General features: G+C 35.7%; 1 protein-coding gene across 2 annotated transcripts in view; it reads left to right on the forward strand.

Annotated features, from left to right (window-relative positions):
- LOC150105134 (AP-5 complex subunit zeta-1-like) overlaps positions 1-18,818 on the forward strand; it is a 220,029-nt gene that overhangs the window by 94,693 nt on the left and 106,518 nt on the right. For both annotated transcript variants that reach the window (XM_090396170.1, XM_090396169.1), the window contains exons 8-9: positions 1,969-2,149; positions 10,892-11,070. In XM_090396170.1, coding sequence (XP_090252296.1) covers positions 1,969-2,149; positions 10,892-11,070 — 360 coding nt within the window. The remainder of the gene's footprint in view (positions 1-1,968; positions 2,150-10,891; positions 11,071-18,818) is intronic.

Here is an 18,818-nt window from a genome sequence, read left to right on the forward strand (position 1 = left end):
TTGTTTGTTTTATCTATGGCATTCTGTAATTCTTTATAAAATATATTACTGTTTTCTTCTTTTCCCTCTTCTGGTGCACATTCACCAATTATTGTTATGGGCCTCTTAATCTCTTGAGTCTAATTTCTATTAGTCTTTCATTCAAATAGTTGTAATATACAATATTGTTCTTTAGGGATTTATGTAACATAATCATTATACCTGCTTTTGCTCTTTCTTCTTTTTTTACCCCACTGTAGATTTGTATATAGTTGTTTGTTTCTTTTGTACCTTTTTGTTTTTTCTTTGTTTCTGTTACTATACTACATATCTTTATGTTACCTTGGTTTAGTTGTTTATCAAGTTCTTCTTCTTTGTGTACAATGCTTCTCGCATTCCATGTTGCAATCTTCATTATGTGTTCCTTTTTCCAATTTCGTTTACCTTTTCCTGGGTTGTGGTCTTTTCCCTGACAGTTCGTCCGTCCGGCTCTTCTTTGCATGAAACTTGAAAGTATTTTGAATTTCCCCAGGGCAGGTTACTAACCTGTCGCTGGGTAAGTCCAGTGGTAGGGCTGCTATCTAACACCTCTGGACATGCAGATTTAACAGCATTTACTCTGTTAGAGTATTAAGGTTATACCGCCCATACTCAGTCGCCAGTGCCTCGTTTGTACTTTTAGAACAGGATGGACCACGGGAAGGTGAGGTTGACATTTGAGTGGGAGAGGGTTTGTGTGAATTCTTATGTGAATTTTAAGATTTAATGAACAAGAAAATTTCTTTTCACAGATGGAACATTCGAAAGGCTTTTCATTAGTATGAATTCTTATGTGTTTTTTAAGACTTCCTGAGAGAGAAAATTTCTTTTCGCAGATGGTATATAATTATATGGTCTTTCATTAGTATGAATTTTCAAGTGTTCCTTAAGAATTGATGCCCATTTAAATTCCTTACTGCATACTGTACACTCGAATGGTGTTTCATTAGTATGAGATCTTAGGTACACATTTGAATCACACTTTGTACATACCCTCCTTCCATTCACTTTAAAAGTCATCCATGATTTATCTGCATAATACAACAAATACTTATAGCACACCTCATATTTCATGAAATGATTAAAATCAATCTTGTACAGACAAGCCACCACCATCTTGCTTTTGATGCTGGCTTATATACCCCATTCTAAGTTTAACAATTTTATAAACAAACTAAAGCAAACAAGTCCACCCACCCATACACACTACAAACACTGCAATAAACAATACTTATATCAGATAACTTTTGTCAAAAAAGTTATCTGAACCAGGAGCCTTCTTTCACAAACCTGCTAGCGAATTGCCACCTGGTATTTGCTTTAGTGGGTTAACTCGTTTTGATTTATTTATGAAAATAAACTAAATCTAAGAATTACAGAAGAATTTCTCCATTGAGTGTTCCAGGTACTTTTTTTTTTTTTTTTTCCCCCAAGTATATTTGAGAAGAGGCTATTGAGAATAGCCCTAAGTTTCTTCTCCACTAAAAAGTGGAGGAAAAACTTGGCAGCGAATACAAAATAGGGGTTATCAGAACAGATTTTTTACTTACAGATAATTGTGAAGTGATGTTAATATAACAGGGATCTGTGTTTAAGGTTTGTACATCTGGAAAAGGCATATGCAAAGTGTCAAGAGAAAAGCTGTTCAGGACAGTATAATTACATGGTATTAATGGGACATGTATAACCATGTCCCGTTCAAGACAAGATCAGTTTTTAGATTGATTTTTTCAAAGTTAACTTGCCTTTAGTCTTCTTTCATATTTCTTTATGTGTGAGCTGCTACTAATTAATTAGTATGGTTCATTTTGGTGTCATTGAGTTACACTGTACATTTTATTATTATTGAATTATACTGTATGTTTTAATTTGTTTACTTTTGTTTTTCCTTTAACATATTCACATTAAAATACTGAACTGTATATCTGATTCAACTTTTCTTTTCCATAGTGTTTGTCAGAAGCAGTATCGATACTAGATGTTGTCTGTTATGCTGATTCAAGTTTGGTTCATTCTGTATTACCAATGATCAAAAGGATCTATGAACAGTATTCATCCCAAACTTTAAAACAACCCCATTCTCATGATGTAGCTGTATTAATTGCTGCTGTTCAGTTTTTCATTAACCATAGTAAGTCTCAAATGTAGAATACAGGTGACTGCTTATCATAACGAATGCTCTATAACACTGATCAGAAATAGCATCGAAATTCTGTTTTTTTTAAAGATTTTAAAGATGAACATAAATTCTTATTTTATTTAATAAAATTATTTAAAATTTTGTTAAGGAAAGTTTTCCTAATAACTGTAAGCATCCATGTTTTTATTTCTTTACTCATTATTATGGTGTGTGTGTGAGAGAGAGATAATTACACAAGTAACATATTAAAAAATTACATTTATTTTGGCTGTTCTGATACTAATCACAATTTTCAAATACCTTTTATTTTACAGATTATCCTGAAATTTTCAAAGCACATCTTCAATTACTAATAAATAAACTTTACTCCCTTCCCTCTAGTAAAAGTGGCAGCTATTGACAATTCATCTATAAGCAAGTAATTATAAAAACAAAGCTCCAAATGGCAAAATGCTGATCCTTGAAATAGTCATTAAAAGAGACAAGAATTTCCAAAAAAATCATATTATACATTCTTGTTATTAGAATGGCTTAAATTACACGTGGTAGCAGAAAGAGCAAAATTTTAATAAGAACGCTTTATTTTTACTGCATGTGAGCTGATGAGTACAAAATGTATTTGTATGGTGCTAACCAAAAGCATGGTGATAGAAAAAACTGGTAACAGTTGGAAGTGACCGTGTGAGATTTTACAAAGTTTAGGAAACACTAGTGTTGCAACACAGAGCTTGATGTAAAAAGGAAGAAAGTTAACAGACAGTAGGAATAGCCCACATCTGAAAGCCAGGCAGCTACCAGAAGCAAGCATCCTTCTTTGCCTTAATATGGAAATGGGGTGATAACAGGTAATGTACACCTGTGACAATGGAGATTTTTTGCAAGGTTTCACTGTAAATATTCAGTATTATCTTACTCTTTTTTCTCTTCCTTTCTTCATAAACTCTTTCAGTCTAGCATTCCCAAATTTACTTACTCTACTAGCTGTGTCAGCAGTATTATTCACTGGAGCTTACTTGAGATTATTACCAGCAAAAGCTGCTTCATCAAATTCCAGTGTTGATTTTAAAGATTCAACAACATCAAATTTGTAATAATAACCTTTGAACTTGTCTGTTTCTTTGTCTCTTACTAAATGAATATTGCAAATTTTCATCCCTTGAATATCTCATTAACATCTCCTTGGACAATGCCTTGACGAAGATTACCTACAAAGAGTGTGGTGGATGCTATGGAAGGGGATGAGAGCTTCTAGCTTGATTCTTATATTTAGGACCAACGTTACTGTGAAACTTGTCTGCCATGTTACAATACAAATAACCATGATTGGTTATGTATTAACATATGGTTATAACAAACTCACTATAACAAGTTACTGAATAATCCCAACTAAAACTCAATAAGTGATGCTGTTCTAAACGAAATTTACTGTAGCAACCTGTCCTTTATAACAAAGGACAGCTGTGTTTCCTTTCAGTTTGCCATAGCGAGTCAACTATATAATAATCATTTTTATTAGATTATTCTGGCAGTTAAAACATTTTAAAACTATCAGTAGATAAGTGCAAAATTTTTCTGATTATGTTAAAACATTATTAATATTCATTCATAAGCATACACCTTTATTAACAATTAGAGGTTTATGTTTATGAAAGAATAGTAATGATGTTTTAAGGAACAATATTAAAAAGTGTGTGTGTGTGTATTTATACTTCAAGGGTAGTAAAATTTGGAATTTATAAACAGAATGAGAGAGGAAATATTAGCAAAACAAGCATTCTTTGCAGGTTAACTAGAAAAAGACCTAGAGGAAGACCAAGATGTAGGTAGATTGATACAGTAAAAAGTGCCTTATTATTATTATTATTTATATGGGAACTCCATGCAGTCAAAAGACTCATCGCAGGAGACCCATTATCTATCGTACATCTCCTTAAACCGATTCACTGTTAGGGCGCTCACCCCCCCCCCCTCTGGCAATCCATTATACTCGCTCATTACTTTCCAAGAAAAGAACCTAGTCTTGCACACCCTTACTAACCACACTCTTAGACAGCTTCAAAGCGCGACCCTTGTTTTCTGCCTACTCCCAATGTACTGAAAAATTTCTTCCATGTCAATCTTAATAGTATCCCTTTAGTAACTTATAAGTTTCTATCATATCCCCCCCCCCTCTCTTCTGCCTGTCGCCTAAACTCTGCAACACACGAGGGATAATTACCTCCCTATTGTTACTTGTCAGTGTGCTCTTCAGCATCCAAGTAATTAATCGTCTGAGCTATTCTGCCAACTCTTGCAATCCTCTGAATTTCAAATCTCTATCCACTATCTCTCCCTCAGATCTCTAGCCTCATCAATTTCTTATAAACTAGTGCCAACAGTATTATACAAAGTATGTAATCTTTTCATCCCCAAATTTTACATTACCTTACATTTTACAACACTGAATGACAACCATTGTCCTTGGAAGTTTTTTTTTTTCCATTTGGTTAGACTATAATAAATTTAGTTTAATCCTTTATCCCAGTGTAAGCAAACAAAGTTTACGCTGAAGTATCTTCAGGACTGAGGCAGCTCATGGTAAAGGTGGACCAAGCTCTCATCACTCCTTGTCTTAGTATCTCCTGTAATGCAAAACACATTCCCTTGCGGACATGTATAATGCTATGCATTAAATGGGAGCCAGACTTCTGGGTCTGGCTCCCACTGACGAGACCTCAATAAAGATCGAAACCAGTCTGGGTAGTGACCCTTCCCTTAATGCATAGCATTATACATGTCTGCAAGGAGATGTGCTTTGCATTATGGGAGATACTGAGACAAGGAGTGATGAGAGCTTGGTCCACCTTTACCACAAGTTGCCTCATCCTGAAGATACTTCAAGCGCAAACTTTGTTTGCTTACACTTGGATAGAGGATTAAACTAAATTTATTATAGTAAAACCAAGTGGGAAAAAACTTCCAACATCTTTCTCTAAATCCAGAGTAATTTAATAATAAGGTGAATCACCTTTTGGCGACTCATATAGGTAAATATGACTTCTCCATTGCTTCCACCTTAGTATCACCACCTCTGGGCCTTGCTCTCACTGACGAGACCTCTATAAAGGTCGAAACCAGTCTGGATAGTGGCCCTTCCCTTAAGGCATAGCATTATACATGACCACAAGGAGATATGCTTTGCATTATGGGAGATATTAAGACAAGGAGTGATGAGGGATTGGTCCACCTTTACCACGAATTGCCTCAGTCCTGAAGATACTTCAGGTGCAAGCTTTGTTTGCTTACACTTGGATAAAGGATTAAACTAAATTTATTATAGTCTAACCAAGTGGAAAAAAAAAACTTCCAACATCTTTCTCTAAATCCAGAGTAATTTAATAACAAGGTGAGACACCTTTTGGCAACTCGTATAGGTAAATATGATTTCTCCATTGCTTCCACCTTAGTATCACCACCTCTGGGTCTGGCTCCCACTGACGAGACCTCAATAAAGATCGAAACCGTCTAGGTAGTGTTCCTTCCCTTAATGCATAGCATTATACATGTACACAAGGAGATATGCCTTGCATTATGGGAGATACTAAAACAAGTGATGAGAGCTTAGTCTGCCTTTACCACGAGTTGCCTCAGTCCTGAAGATACTTCAGGCACAAACTTTGTTTGCTTACACTTGGATAAAGGATTAAACTAAATTTATTATAACCATTGTCCTCTGCCCACACTGCCAATTTATTATTATGATTTCATTACACTCACTCACCACTCTCCACACAGAAAATCTGGTTTGCACCCCCCCCCCCCCACTAACCACACTCTTACACAACTTCCATGGATGGCTTCTAGTTGTCTGACTGTCATATATTGAAAATTTTGACTTGCTTCAATTTTATAGCACTCCTTTAATATCTTAAAAGTGTCTATCATGTCTCCTCTTTTCCACTTATCAACTAAACCCACGAACATTCAAGCTATCTTCATAGGGAGTATTCAAGAGACCTGTCACCATCGTGGCCGCTCGTCTCTGAATCCTCTCTACCACATCCTGGTCCCCAAGAAACTCATGTGACTAAATGTGTGTAATAGTCAAGATGTGGCTGAATAATAGCATCATAAAGAGGAATAATAATTTCCTTATCTTTACTTGTTAGTGTTTTTCAACATCCAAGTAATCATTTGAGCTATTTTACCAACTTTGCAATATGCCCTCTGAACTTCAACTCTTTGTCCACTATTATCCCCAAATCCCTAGCCTCATCAATTTCCTGCAATCCAATATCATCAATATGATACACCAAATGCAACGTTTTTCAACCCAAAGTGCATAACCTTACATTTTGCATTGCATATACCAACATTATGAACCAGAAAGACCACATATTTTCATTCAAGGATGTTTCTTAAAAAAAATAAATAATTCATGGGAAAAATTATAAGTAGCACAGCACTGCTGATGTTAATTCCCTTCAGGAAGATTTTACTTGGATAAAGGAGTAGCGGTGTAGTTTTAATAACAATCATTGCAAGATGTTGCATTTTGGAGTGCAGAAATACGAGGCTGTATACTATATCAATGGTGCCATGCTTCAGGATGTGGGTGAGATTAGAGATTTGGGAGTGGAGTGATGGTTGACAGGAACTGAAGTTTAGAGGACATGTTGATAGTGTTGCAATGGCTGCACATCATAGTGCTACTATGATAAGAAGTACTCTAACATGTAGGGATAAGGAAGTGGTTGTGCCACTGTATAAAACACTAGTCAGACCACACTTGGACTATTGCGTTCAAATATGGTCACCTTGATTTTAGTGTGATATGGAGACATTGGACAGAGCCCAGAGGTGAGTGACTAAGACAATATCAGGACTTTGTAATGCTGGTTATGGAGAGAGGTTAAAAAAAAAATGTGGATTGCAGAGTTTGCTGGATGAGAGGTAAAGAGGTGATATGATAGAGACGTTTAAGTTAGTGAGAGGATTTTATGGAATTAATCCAGATGAGATTATAAAAAGAGTCAAAGGTGAGAGGGGCAACAACCAGGTCATCCCTGGAAGTTATGTAAGAGTGTGTGTGAAGAGGGATGTGAGGAGTAGAATTTTTACATGAAGAATTGTCACTTAATGAAACACGTTACCAGAATGGGTTGTTAATGTAAGTAATGTTAAGGATTTTAAGATTCGATATGATAAATATGTTGTCAGTTGAATGAACTTCCCACGATGAAACTGCCAACGCCATGGAAGGTGTAATAATAATAATAAATAAAAACTTTGAGAAAGGTAGAGGAAGATGCAAACTTTTTGAGAAGAAAAATTAAAATGTGTTTCTAATTATTGGGTCATTTAACCTATGATATTTTTATATACTGCCAATGGATGCATATGTTAAACTGAGAAATGTCATCTCTGTTGTTATATCCCTTTCATTTATCAAAAATATGCTTAATCATTGTGTAAAAAACACAGCACAGCCATTGTTACTTGTATAAAATAGTCATGCTTTCTTTGATTTTATTTATAAAAGAAAATTAAAAGTCCTTTTATATGACATCACATATATTTCTGTATCAAATAGAGTTTCTGGGAGTTGTTCACTGTTTGCACTGTCACTAATAATTCTTCCAAGCTTCACATCATCTGCAAACTCCTGAATATCTCCTTGCAATCCAGTGACATTATCATTCAGTTCCACTTGTGACATTATTTTCCCTGGATAATGCTCCCTCTGCCTCATACACAATTCTTTGATATCTAACAGACAGTCAATTTCCAATCCAGTTCACTTACCTGATCTCTAACCCCATGTGTTGCAATTTAAATATCATCTTATGTGACACACTGTCAAATGCCTCTGAAAAAATCCAGTATAATGGTAGTGTATGACTTTACCTGATCAGCAGCTCTCATTACTTTATTCTAAAAGGCAAACAGGAAAAGTAACACATTTTTATTAGTAGTATTACGTGACATTTCCAAAGGTCCAAGGTCTCATCGCAGAAGGGTGCTCCACTCCATTCCACACAACTCACTGTCTACACTATTTAATCCACCAAGTAAGAATGTTCCTTAAAAAATGCTGGGTTTCATAGATAATATTACCCTCATCTGTCCAATTTTGTGTACAATCTTTCACTAATTTCTCCTTGATCTTAACAACTACAGAAGAAATACAAACTAGCCTATAGTTTGATACCTCTATTTTACCACCACTCTTATGCAATAGCATAGAGGTGGTGGCACTGTCTTATCCTCTTTCTACTCCTTGGGCACCTTATTTCTCAGAAGAAAGACCATGATCATTCACTCAATCTTCTTCACTTCTGACAGTATTCTGCTTGCCAACTAGGATCAGTTGACTTTCACATCTAACTTATTCTGGCACAAACATCTCATGTGAATAACCTCTTCAGCCTGTGCAAAGCTTGGTATTCAGTTTCATTCTAAACAATACTCCTCTCCTGCTCAACTCCCAACACTTTATAAATCTCAACTCTGCTTGACCTTAGAATATTGTTCTCACATTTGGGGCAGTGCATCTAGGATCTCCCTTGGAATGTTTGATTGTATTCAGAAGACAGTTATTCATTTAATTGATGATCTCTCTCTGATTCCCTCCAGTTACTTTTATATAGATGCTCTACTGCTACATTATTCATTTTCTCTAAGTATTTCCATGTGTCCCAGGTCCCAAGACCTTTGACAAAAAGCAGTACAGTATTTGGGCTGAAAGTTGCAATCATCTCTTGCAAGACTGTTCCAAAGAGAAGAGATATAGAGAATGAAGGAGAAGGAGGATGAGAAGTTGGTTTGATAAGTTTAATCAGTTCAAATACTGTACTGCTTTTTGTCATAGGTCTTGGGACCTCTTTTGTGTGAGCCTGATTTATATATATGTAATTAACATTCCACGACCTGTTTATCCTTCCAATCCTGCCAAAATTTTATACCCTCCTTCTATTTCTGTCAGAACATCCTATTCTGTCAACCACATTTCACTGATTTCAGCTATTTTTGAACAGGCTGAAGCTATTAATTCCAAAAATTCTTTCCCTTTATTCCCGATTCTCCTTTATTTGTATAGAGAAGCATCAATGAATTATTCACTCAGACTCTATTTACTCTGCTATATACCACACATTCTTCATCCCCCAAGTGACTACCTCACCAAGACCCTGCCTCCGTCCTTCCTGTCAATTCTAGTTTCCCAGCCATGACACTCTCACTTGCCCAGTGGACAACAATCTCTCTCTCTCTCTCTCTCTCTCCAGAGGTCTGGGTCCTACTTTCCTTGTTCAAATGTAGCACATATGTTGCATACATTTGTCTTCTATCATCAGATGTACTCTGGACATCCACATAATCCAAATCTCTCTTCTGACATATTCTTGCTATTGTGGCATTGAATAATGAATGAAACAGTAGCAATTCTACTGTTCTCCTCAGCTCTTTATTATCTTATTGCCCAGAGACAATAAGATAATAATGCTTGTTATCTTTAGATATCCCAGTCTGAAACATTATCTTCCCCTGTGATCACGCTACTCATATCTCTCTCTCTCTCTGCAGGCACTCACTTGTTTCTGATGCACTGCTACCACCACTACTGAAACCAGGGATACTAAGATCGTTATCTACCAGTTGTTCCCATTATCTACATGTTATGCAGAAATGCACTCCTCATCTCTTACCTGCCACATTTTAATTGCTGGGATTAATACATGCTGCAAGCAAATCATGTTACAAATTCTTGTTAGATGATATGTAGAATGTAGTCTTTAAATTAAAATAATTATAGAAATAATTATATTTAATTAAATAATATTTAAGTATAACTTTAAACTCTAAAAAAAATTTCAAAATATGAACCCTCCACACTAAATGAAAACCAACCTATGCAAGACTACTCTAAATTTAAAATACCTATCCTAATAATTAAGCTTATCATTTTTCCTTCCCTCTCACTGTCAATACTACAGCAAATGTTTGATCCTTTTTTTTTTAAATGTATGTGTGTGTGTGTGTGGTTTCAAAATTTGTTAGCTGCTTCTATGAAATCTTTAAAAAGATGGAGAATAGTCAGTATAAATGGTTGATATCAGTGGTGTATCTAGAGCTTTTGCCACCCCTCTCAATACACCAAAAAGACTACAGAAAGTCAAAACGAGTTATAGGGAAATAAATTAAAACACTATGTTTATTTTTGAAATTAAAGTAAAACTTTAATTTCAACATTCTAAAATGTTATTTTTCTTGCTTTTCTTTTAGCAAAATCATCGATGACATTGGCGTAGGCAATTCTTAATCAATTTTATTTAGAAAAAACTCCTCTCACAACTAAAAACACCAACAGCAATTGTGAGGAAAATTTGCAGAAATATTACAATATTTGGAATTGAGTTCTCGAGCCTGTATTTTAGAATTAACTGCAAAAGTTCAAAAAGGTTCAAAGTGCCACCCGAGGTGGACCGTCCCCTCCGCCCACCTCTGGTTGATATAAATGGCTTAGCTTTGAATTTTTGTAATGTGAATATTTGGAGAAAATTTCTAAATCTACACCTGTTTACCACATATTAAATTTAATTAAATTACCCATGTTTTTAATTTTTCTGGCTTACTTCCTCTTGTCACTATTCCAGATAATCAGAGTTTATTTTATAAGTAAACTTATTTAAAATGATACTTGAATCATATTGAGATTTATTTAATATAAAAGTTAATGATTAAATATATTGTTAGGTGCTTCAGTGATGCACAAGCCTGATGCTTTCTATCCATTCACTTTCCATGAGCTCTTGAATGTGTGTTATCATAATACCTTAGCTGCTTATGAAATAATATCCCTCATTAAAGACAACCTTACGCAGTTGTGCTACAACACTAGTGCTTTGGAGAAATATTTTCCAACAATAATGAAGGTATTTATTTATTTTTCTTGATTTCCTGTATAACTTAAAAGCTAAAAGTTTCTATAAGAAAATACATAAGACTTTCAAGGAGGAGAAAATAAATAAATGAAAAATTATACATATACACGCAGACAAAACATGACCTGTGTATGAGTTACATTTCACCAACTATAAAGAACACAAAACACACATCTGTGCCCATTAATCACACCCTGTTGCTTATCTGTTTACAGTACTGTATACAGTAGCAGCACTACATAACATATTTTAGGAGTTATTTCTGTTAGTTTCATTCACAAGATGTACACACACACACACACACACAAATTAGTTATATAATTATTAATGCTAACTGTTAATGGGTTGGTAATGGCTGACATACTGCTTCTCTCAAACAAACGTCACCTCCACTTCTACATGTGCAGCCTGGGGTAAATGAACACAGCTTTGACGACTGAGTATTGTGGTATAACTATAGCATCTGAATTGGACGAAATGCCTTGCCTAGTGCCAGTCTGGAGGCCAAGTTGGCAATCCTGTCTCCACCAGACTTGCCTCATTTTAGCTGGGAAATCATATTGCTTGAAAGTCTTCAAGGAAATTTCATTGGACAGCCCTTTTGAATAAAGATCCAGGACTGGATGATGGTTTCTGCAAACAGAAAAATCAGAAAACTGATTCCTCCTTGGAGTCAGAGACTCATTGCAGGAGGTACACACAATATTCATCCAACCGTGTCTTAAACTGATTCAATGTGTCTACATTCACAACATACTCAGACAACGCATTCCACTCACCAAAACTCTTCATGCAAAGAACCTTCTCCTCACTTCTCTGCTCACACCCTTCTTATACAGTTTCCAGCAATGGCATCTTGTTCTAAATCCCTTTCCCATTCTATGAAAAATCTTTTCCATGTCAACTTGATAACAACCCCTGACTAGCTTACATGTCTCAATCATATCCCACCCCCTTCCTCCTATTCACGAGGTTTTGCAACTTATGTTCTCTCAATCTGTCCTCGTACTCCACATTTCAAAGACCATTAACCACCTTTGTGAATCTTCTCTGGACCCTTTCCAACATATCCTTGTCACCATTAAAACTCAGTAACCAAATCTGTGCACAATAATCCATATGAGACCTGATCAAGGTCTTATACAAGGCATCATAACCTCTCTATTTCTGCATGTCAGCATCCTCCGCATCATTGCCATTATCTGATGTGATGATGTCTTCACAACTTGTGCAATGTGGCCCCTGAATTTCAGGTCCTTATCCACCATCACTTCCCCTCATTCACAGCTCTCCAAGCCAAAAAAACAAAAATCTAATCAATCACATCCCTACTGACCACACCTTTATTCAACTCCCAGGGATAGATGCAGGGGAAATGTTTCAGCACTTAGCTAGAGGGACCAGAAACATTTCCCCTGCATCTATCCTGTAAAACCCTTTAAGCAACTTAAACTCTGCTCACACATTCCTGAATGTTAACAATGACAAGTTCCTGCATAAAGATTTTTATGCAGGAATCAAAAAATGTGATTGATACTATCTATAAATTAAAGATACAAGAAATTATATACTTGGTTTAATCCTTTATCCAAGTGTAAGCAAACAAATTTGCACCTGAACCATTTTTAGGACTGGGGCAACTCATATAAAGAAGCTAATGATTTCACATCACTTGCCTTAGTATCCCATAATGCAATGCACATATCCTTGCAGACATGTATAATGCTATGCATTATGGTAAGGGTCACTACCCAGACCAGTTTCGACCTTTATTCAGGTCTTATCAGTGGGAGCCAGACCCATCACCCAAACTGCATATGAGAAGAAAGAGGAGGGACAGAAACTGTAGGCCCTGCTCTGGGGACAAAACATGGCAAAACCCACTTCACACCTCCAAGAAAGCAGGGTGGTGGTGGTGGTGGTGGTGTGTTCAGCAGGTGATGTTCATCTACCACCTAGAGGTCTAGTTAGCGTTTTCTCACAACTAGGGAGGATATGCATTTAAGGTGGCAATCTTATCCTGCTTTACTTGTGGCGTGACTTGACTGGGAGAGGCTTTATATTGCACAGTTACCACTCCATTATGGTCCAGTTGCTATAATATTAAGTTTCAGATTGATTGCTGACATTTGAAGGCATTCTGGATCTCGCAGAAAGATTAAAACAGAGTGACGAAAAGGATGTGTTACAGAGCAAAAAAAAATCTTCTGAATGAATGGATTCATCATACTAGGTGTACTTTGGCACATTTGTATTCCCTTAAAGCCCTTTTATCCTCTGCTATAGAGTAAACATTGGAAATTATACTCAGTATCTTATTAAAAATTGTCAACTCTCAAGCATCTAATATCTAGAACATGAACAAAGTTAAATTAATTGGAAAATATCAAGCTTTAAAGGTGGAACAACAGAAATCATCCAAACCTAAACATCAGCTTTCTCTCAATAAGATTATAATAAATAAATCCAGTTACCTTCTATTGAATTTTAAAAAAAATATTCCCTATAAAGGATTTAACTTTGCTATATATCTCTTTGATCAATTCCTAAAGAACTGATGGTACTGGATTTATTAATTATAATCTTATTGAGAATAAGCTGATGCCTAGGTTTGGATGATTTTGACAAAGCCATCAAATGTATTGTCAAACATTCTAATTACTAAGGTAGAAGTGAAAGAATTTTTTAATGCTTTAGAAAAAGCAACTGACACAATGAAAAAGGAAAAGTTGGTCCTTGTTGGGGATCTAAATAGCAGAGTAGGAAGTGATTGTCAGACATACAAAAATATTTTGGGAAAATTTGGAGAAAAGAGCAAAGATAATAATAATGGCAAATACCTGTTGGATATCCGCTCAGGACATGTCATGGTATGTTTGGAGTGCATGGTCAGAAAGGCCTGTTTTACCGAAGTGGAGGTATTTAATGTGTCATTTGTGTTCGTCTTGTCTGATTGAGATAGTTCGCCCTGTTTCCCCTATGTATGGTATGTTACATGTGCAGTGTATTTTGTATACCCCTGGGTGTGCTAGGTGTGGAAGAGGATCTTTAGAGGGGAAAAAAAAAAATGAACCAGTTAATATCGGACCATAACACCTACCAAAAGGTTAACTACAACCCCACAAAACGTAACAAAAAGAAAACAACTGAATTAATGAAATCCGTCCACACATGGCCCGAAGAAACGACAAAAAAATTAATACCTCAGTATGCCCGTGCACCAGAATTTATGGCCTGCCAAAAATACACAAACCTGGCACACCACTTCGCCCGATCGTTGAAGGAATTGACAGCCCAAATTATCTCTTAGCAAAAAAATTAGCTGCCACACTCAAGGAATTGGTAGGTCAGTCCCCTTCCTACATAAAAAATACACAACATTTCATCAGTAAAATCAAAAACATTACACTCACTGACCAAGATTTATTAGTCAGCTTTGACATAACTTCCCTTTTCATCAATGTCCCAATCAATGACACGATCTTGCTACTACAGAACATATTTCCACATGACATCACGGCCCTTTTTGCCCACGTACTCCGCTCCGGATATTTCGTATGGCAAAACAATTTTTACCTTCAAAAAGAAGGTACAGCCATTGGCTCACCACTTTCTCCCCCAATAGCTAACTTTTATATGGAAGACTTTGAGCAACGTGCTCTAGAGACAGCATGTCTAAAGCCCAAAATTTGGCTCAGATACATCGACGATATTTTCGCCATTTGGCCCCACGGCCGCGAAGCTCTAAATACATTCCTTAGCCACCTAAACAAACAACACAAACGTATCCAATTCACCATTGAAATGGAAAAAAACGACTCTCTTCCTTTCCTAGACACACTTGTCACACGTCTTCCCTCTGGCTGTCTCTCCTTCTCAGTTTACCGCAAACCTACACACACAGGCCAATACATACACAAAAATTCTTACCACCACCCAACACAAAAATTAGGTGTCATAAGCACCCTTAAACACAGAGCCTTAACTATTTGTTCGAATGAACAGGCTCTAAACCAAGAATACAAAATCATCAACCAAACATTTATCAAAAATGGATACAATAAAAAAAAAAAAAAAACTATTCACAAGATCCTCCATAAAGATACCAGTAAGAACAAAAAAGATTTCAAGAATGCCATTGCCATTCCTTATGTTAGAGGCATTTCTGAAAAAATAGACAGAACACTTTGCAAATACAACATTAAAACCCCCTTTAAACCCCCAAATAAGCTAAGACACCTACTCAGTTCCTCTAAAGATTCTCTTCCACACCTAGCACACCCAGGGGTATACAAAATACACTGCACATGTAACATACCATACATAGGGGAAACAGGGCGAACTATCCCAATCAGACAAGACGAACACAAACGACACATTAAATACCTCCACGTCGGTAAAACAGGCCTTTCTGACCATGCACTCCAAACATACCATAGAATTGACTGGAAAAATACCAAGTCCCTACACCGCACCAAAACCTGGTTTGAGAGAAAATTTAAAGAGTCTTGTGAAATGCTCAAACACAAACCAAATCTCAACAAAAATGATGGCCTCACCATTTCAAGAATGTGGAGGACCCATCTACAACCTGTATAACATCCTAAACTAGCATTAGAAAAATTCCCACTACAAGAAGACAACCTGGTGAAGTGTTTAGAACATTCAATAGCAACTGAAAGAAATCATTTTGTAACTATCCAGAATATTAATACATGAGGACTCTAACAGTTTATTGTAGTTGCATTTATCTATTTATATTATATATATAATTTTTTTATTTTATTTTATTTTTTTATATAATTTTATTTCTTTCTTTATTTATTTTTGTTTTTCCTTTTTATCACTAGAGGTCAGGCTAGAAAAAAGATTTATTAACTACGTAGATTTAGTTTACTGATATAGAAAGCATGAGCATGTAGCTTGGTTCTGTATACAGTTGTATTCTTCCGATGATGACCTCGATATAGAGGTCGAAACGTCAAGTTTTATTTTATTTGTAATTAATAAAATAATCTGTTCAACACATGTGTTTTTGAGTCCCTAAATCTACAAATATGAGTGCTGATCACCGTGTAACCCTAAAAGAAAGGACTATGTTATTGTTGATAGCGATGTTTTCTCCCTGGTGCAGAACACCAGAGTGTACAGAGGATTTGAAATTGGAAGCGATCACTATTTAGTCTTAAGCATGATAAAATTGAATTTCATATTGAAAAGAATAACATGTAAGAAAGTTTTAAAGCGAATAAAGTTGAGCAGCTCTCAGATGTGAACTGTAGACTAAAATACACAAAGATTATTGAAGAAAAAATGAAAGAGTTTGAGAACAGGAACCAAACCTTGAAGAAAACCCTGATTGATTCAGCCAGAGAGGCATGTGGTGAGGTTGTCTGCAAGAATAGAAAAATCAGAACTCCATGGTGGACATAGGAAGTTAAAGAGGCAGTGAGGGAAAAGAAGAAAGCATATCAAAAGTTCCTGGCAAAAACTAGCTAAACAAAAGCCATGGGAAGACTTTGGCAAGAACATAGAAAATAAATATCAAGAAAGTGGTAAGATATTCTGGAGATTGTTGAAAAAGCTTAGAAATGGAGGAAAGAGTGCTGTAAAAGGAGTTAGAGATGACTAAGGTGACATGAAAACATGAGAAAAAGATATCCTTGAAGTATGGGGTAATTACTTTGAAAAATTGCTAAATGAAACAAGCAGTGATAGCAGAGTGGTAAAAAACACTCAACGGGCGGCATACAGTCAGGAATACATATCCATACTTGAAATAGAAAAAGCCATCAATTGCCTGAAATGTGGAAAGGCAGCAGGAGTAGATGATATTCAGCCAGAAATGCTGAAGTATTATTATTATTATTATTATACACCTCCAGGGAGTCCAAAGACTCATCTAGGGAGAGTGTGCCAACAGCATCGAACAATTGGATCCCTTCCAACTACTAACTGCGCTCAAACTTTCTTAACTTTTTGTGAGCCATTAGTAGCAGAGGCTCTACCAATCGACCAACCTTTGGTGGTATAAAAGTCTTACAGTGGCTGCACTGCATAGTTCAGAAAGCCTGGACAGAGGGACGAATTCCCAATAATTGGAGTAGAGCTCTCATAGTACCCATACATAAAAAGGGAAATAAAACTGAATGTGAGAATTACAGAGGCATTTCATTACTAAGTGTTCCTGGTAAGATATATGCAAGTATACTTGAGAAACGGTTGAGAAGAATTGTGGAAGAAAAGCGTGGTGAAGAACAAGCTGGATTCAGGTCAAATAGAGGCTTTCAGGATCAGATCTTCACTTTACGACAAATAGCTGAGAAAGCATGGGAATATAACAAAGATCTGTATTTAAGTTTTGTCGACCTGGAAAAGGCATATGACAAGGTGCCAAGAGAGAAGCTATTCAATACAGTTATATGGTGTCAATGGGGCATTATATCAAGCAATACTTAGTCTTTATTTGAGTTGTAAGTCAGCAGTTATTATTGAAGGAAGTACAGGAAGATGGTTTAATGTTAAATCTGGTGTGAGGCAAGGATGTACATTATTCCCTCTGTTATTCATTATCTATATGGATCACATTATGAAGGAAAGTGGTATTAAACATAATATCAGAATTGGAGATGTTAATGTCAGCTCTTTGCTTTATGTGGATGATGTTATACTGCTAAATAAATCCACTACAAGTCTGCAAGATTCCCTGACTAGAATAACTGTTGTATTAGATATGGAATGAAGGTCAGCATTAAAAAGACAAAGACAATGAAAATAGGTAGAATTGTTGAAAATGTCAACAGTGTTGTGAACCGGGAACCTGTGGAACAAGTAAAACACTTCAGCTACTTAGACACGATTTTTAATTAAGATGGTAAATTAAATATGGAAATAGACAACAGAATCAACAAAGCTGGTATGGTAAGAAGTCAATTGAATAAATTCATATGGAATAAGAGGGAAATTAGTCGGAACACTAAATTAGCTGTGTACAAGACAGTGTTCAAATCAGTTTTAACTTATGGATCTGATAGCTGAGTCAGAAGTAAAACACTTGACCAAAGATTAGAGACCGCAGATATGAGAGTCCTGAGAAAGATTAGAGGTGTGAACAGATGGCATCGATGGCAATATCATATTAAAAATGAGGATATTAGGAAAGAACTTGACATTGTCAGCATCCAGGAATGCGTTAGCAGAGCCAATCTCAGGTGGCATGGTCACTCGAACAGAATGGGCGAGGAAAGATTAGCAAAACAAGTGTTCTCTTCCAAGTTGGCAGGAAAACAACCCAGAGGAAGACCAAGATATAAGTGGATTGATACGGTACAAAGTGCCTTAGACGATAGAAATATAAGATCTGATAATGTTGGAGTCTTGACAAGTAACAGACTGATTTGGAGGAAAATTGTAGATAGGAAGTTAGTAATGATGTAAATTTTTCATGTAGTACTATCATATATTATACATTCGTTGAGGGTACATGTCAGGAATTTGATGATGATGATATTGTATATATTGATATTAAATATATATTGTATATATTTAATATAATATATATTTAATAGTAATTAATAATAATAATTACTATTAAATTACTATTAATGTGGTTATTAATAATTACTATTAATGTGGGTAGTGTAATTATTTTTATATAAAAAATTTTAAGAAAATAATACATTTTTTTTTAAAATAGAAAAATATTAAATGTTGCACTATTTTTATAGATATATAAGACA

Source organism: Typopeltis vanoorti, chromosome 7 (assembly GCF_054136105.1).
Source record: "Typopeltis vanoorti isolate ZY-2024b chromosome 7, IOZ_Tvanoo_1.0, whole genome shotgun sequence".
NCBI lineage: Eukaryota > Metazoa > Arthropoda > Arachnida > Uropygi > Thelyphonidae > Typopeltis > Typopeltis vanoorti.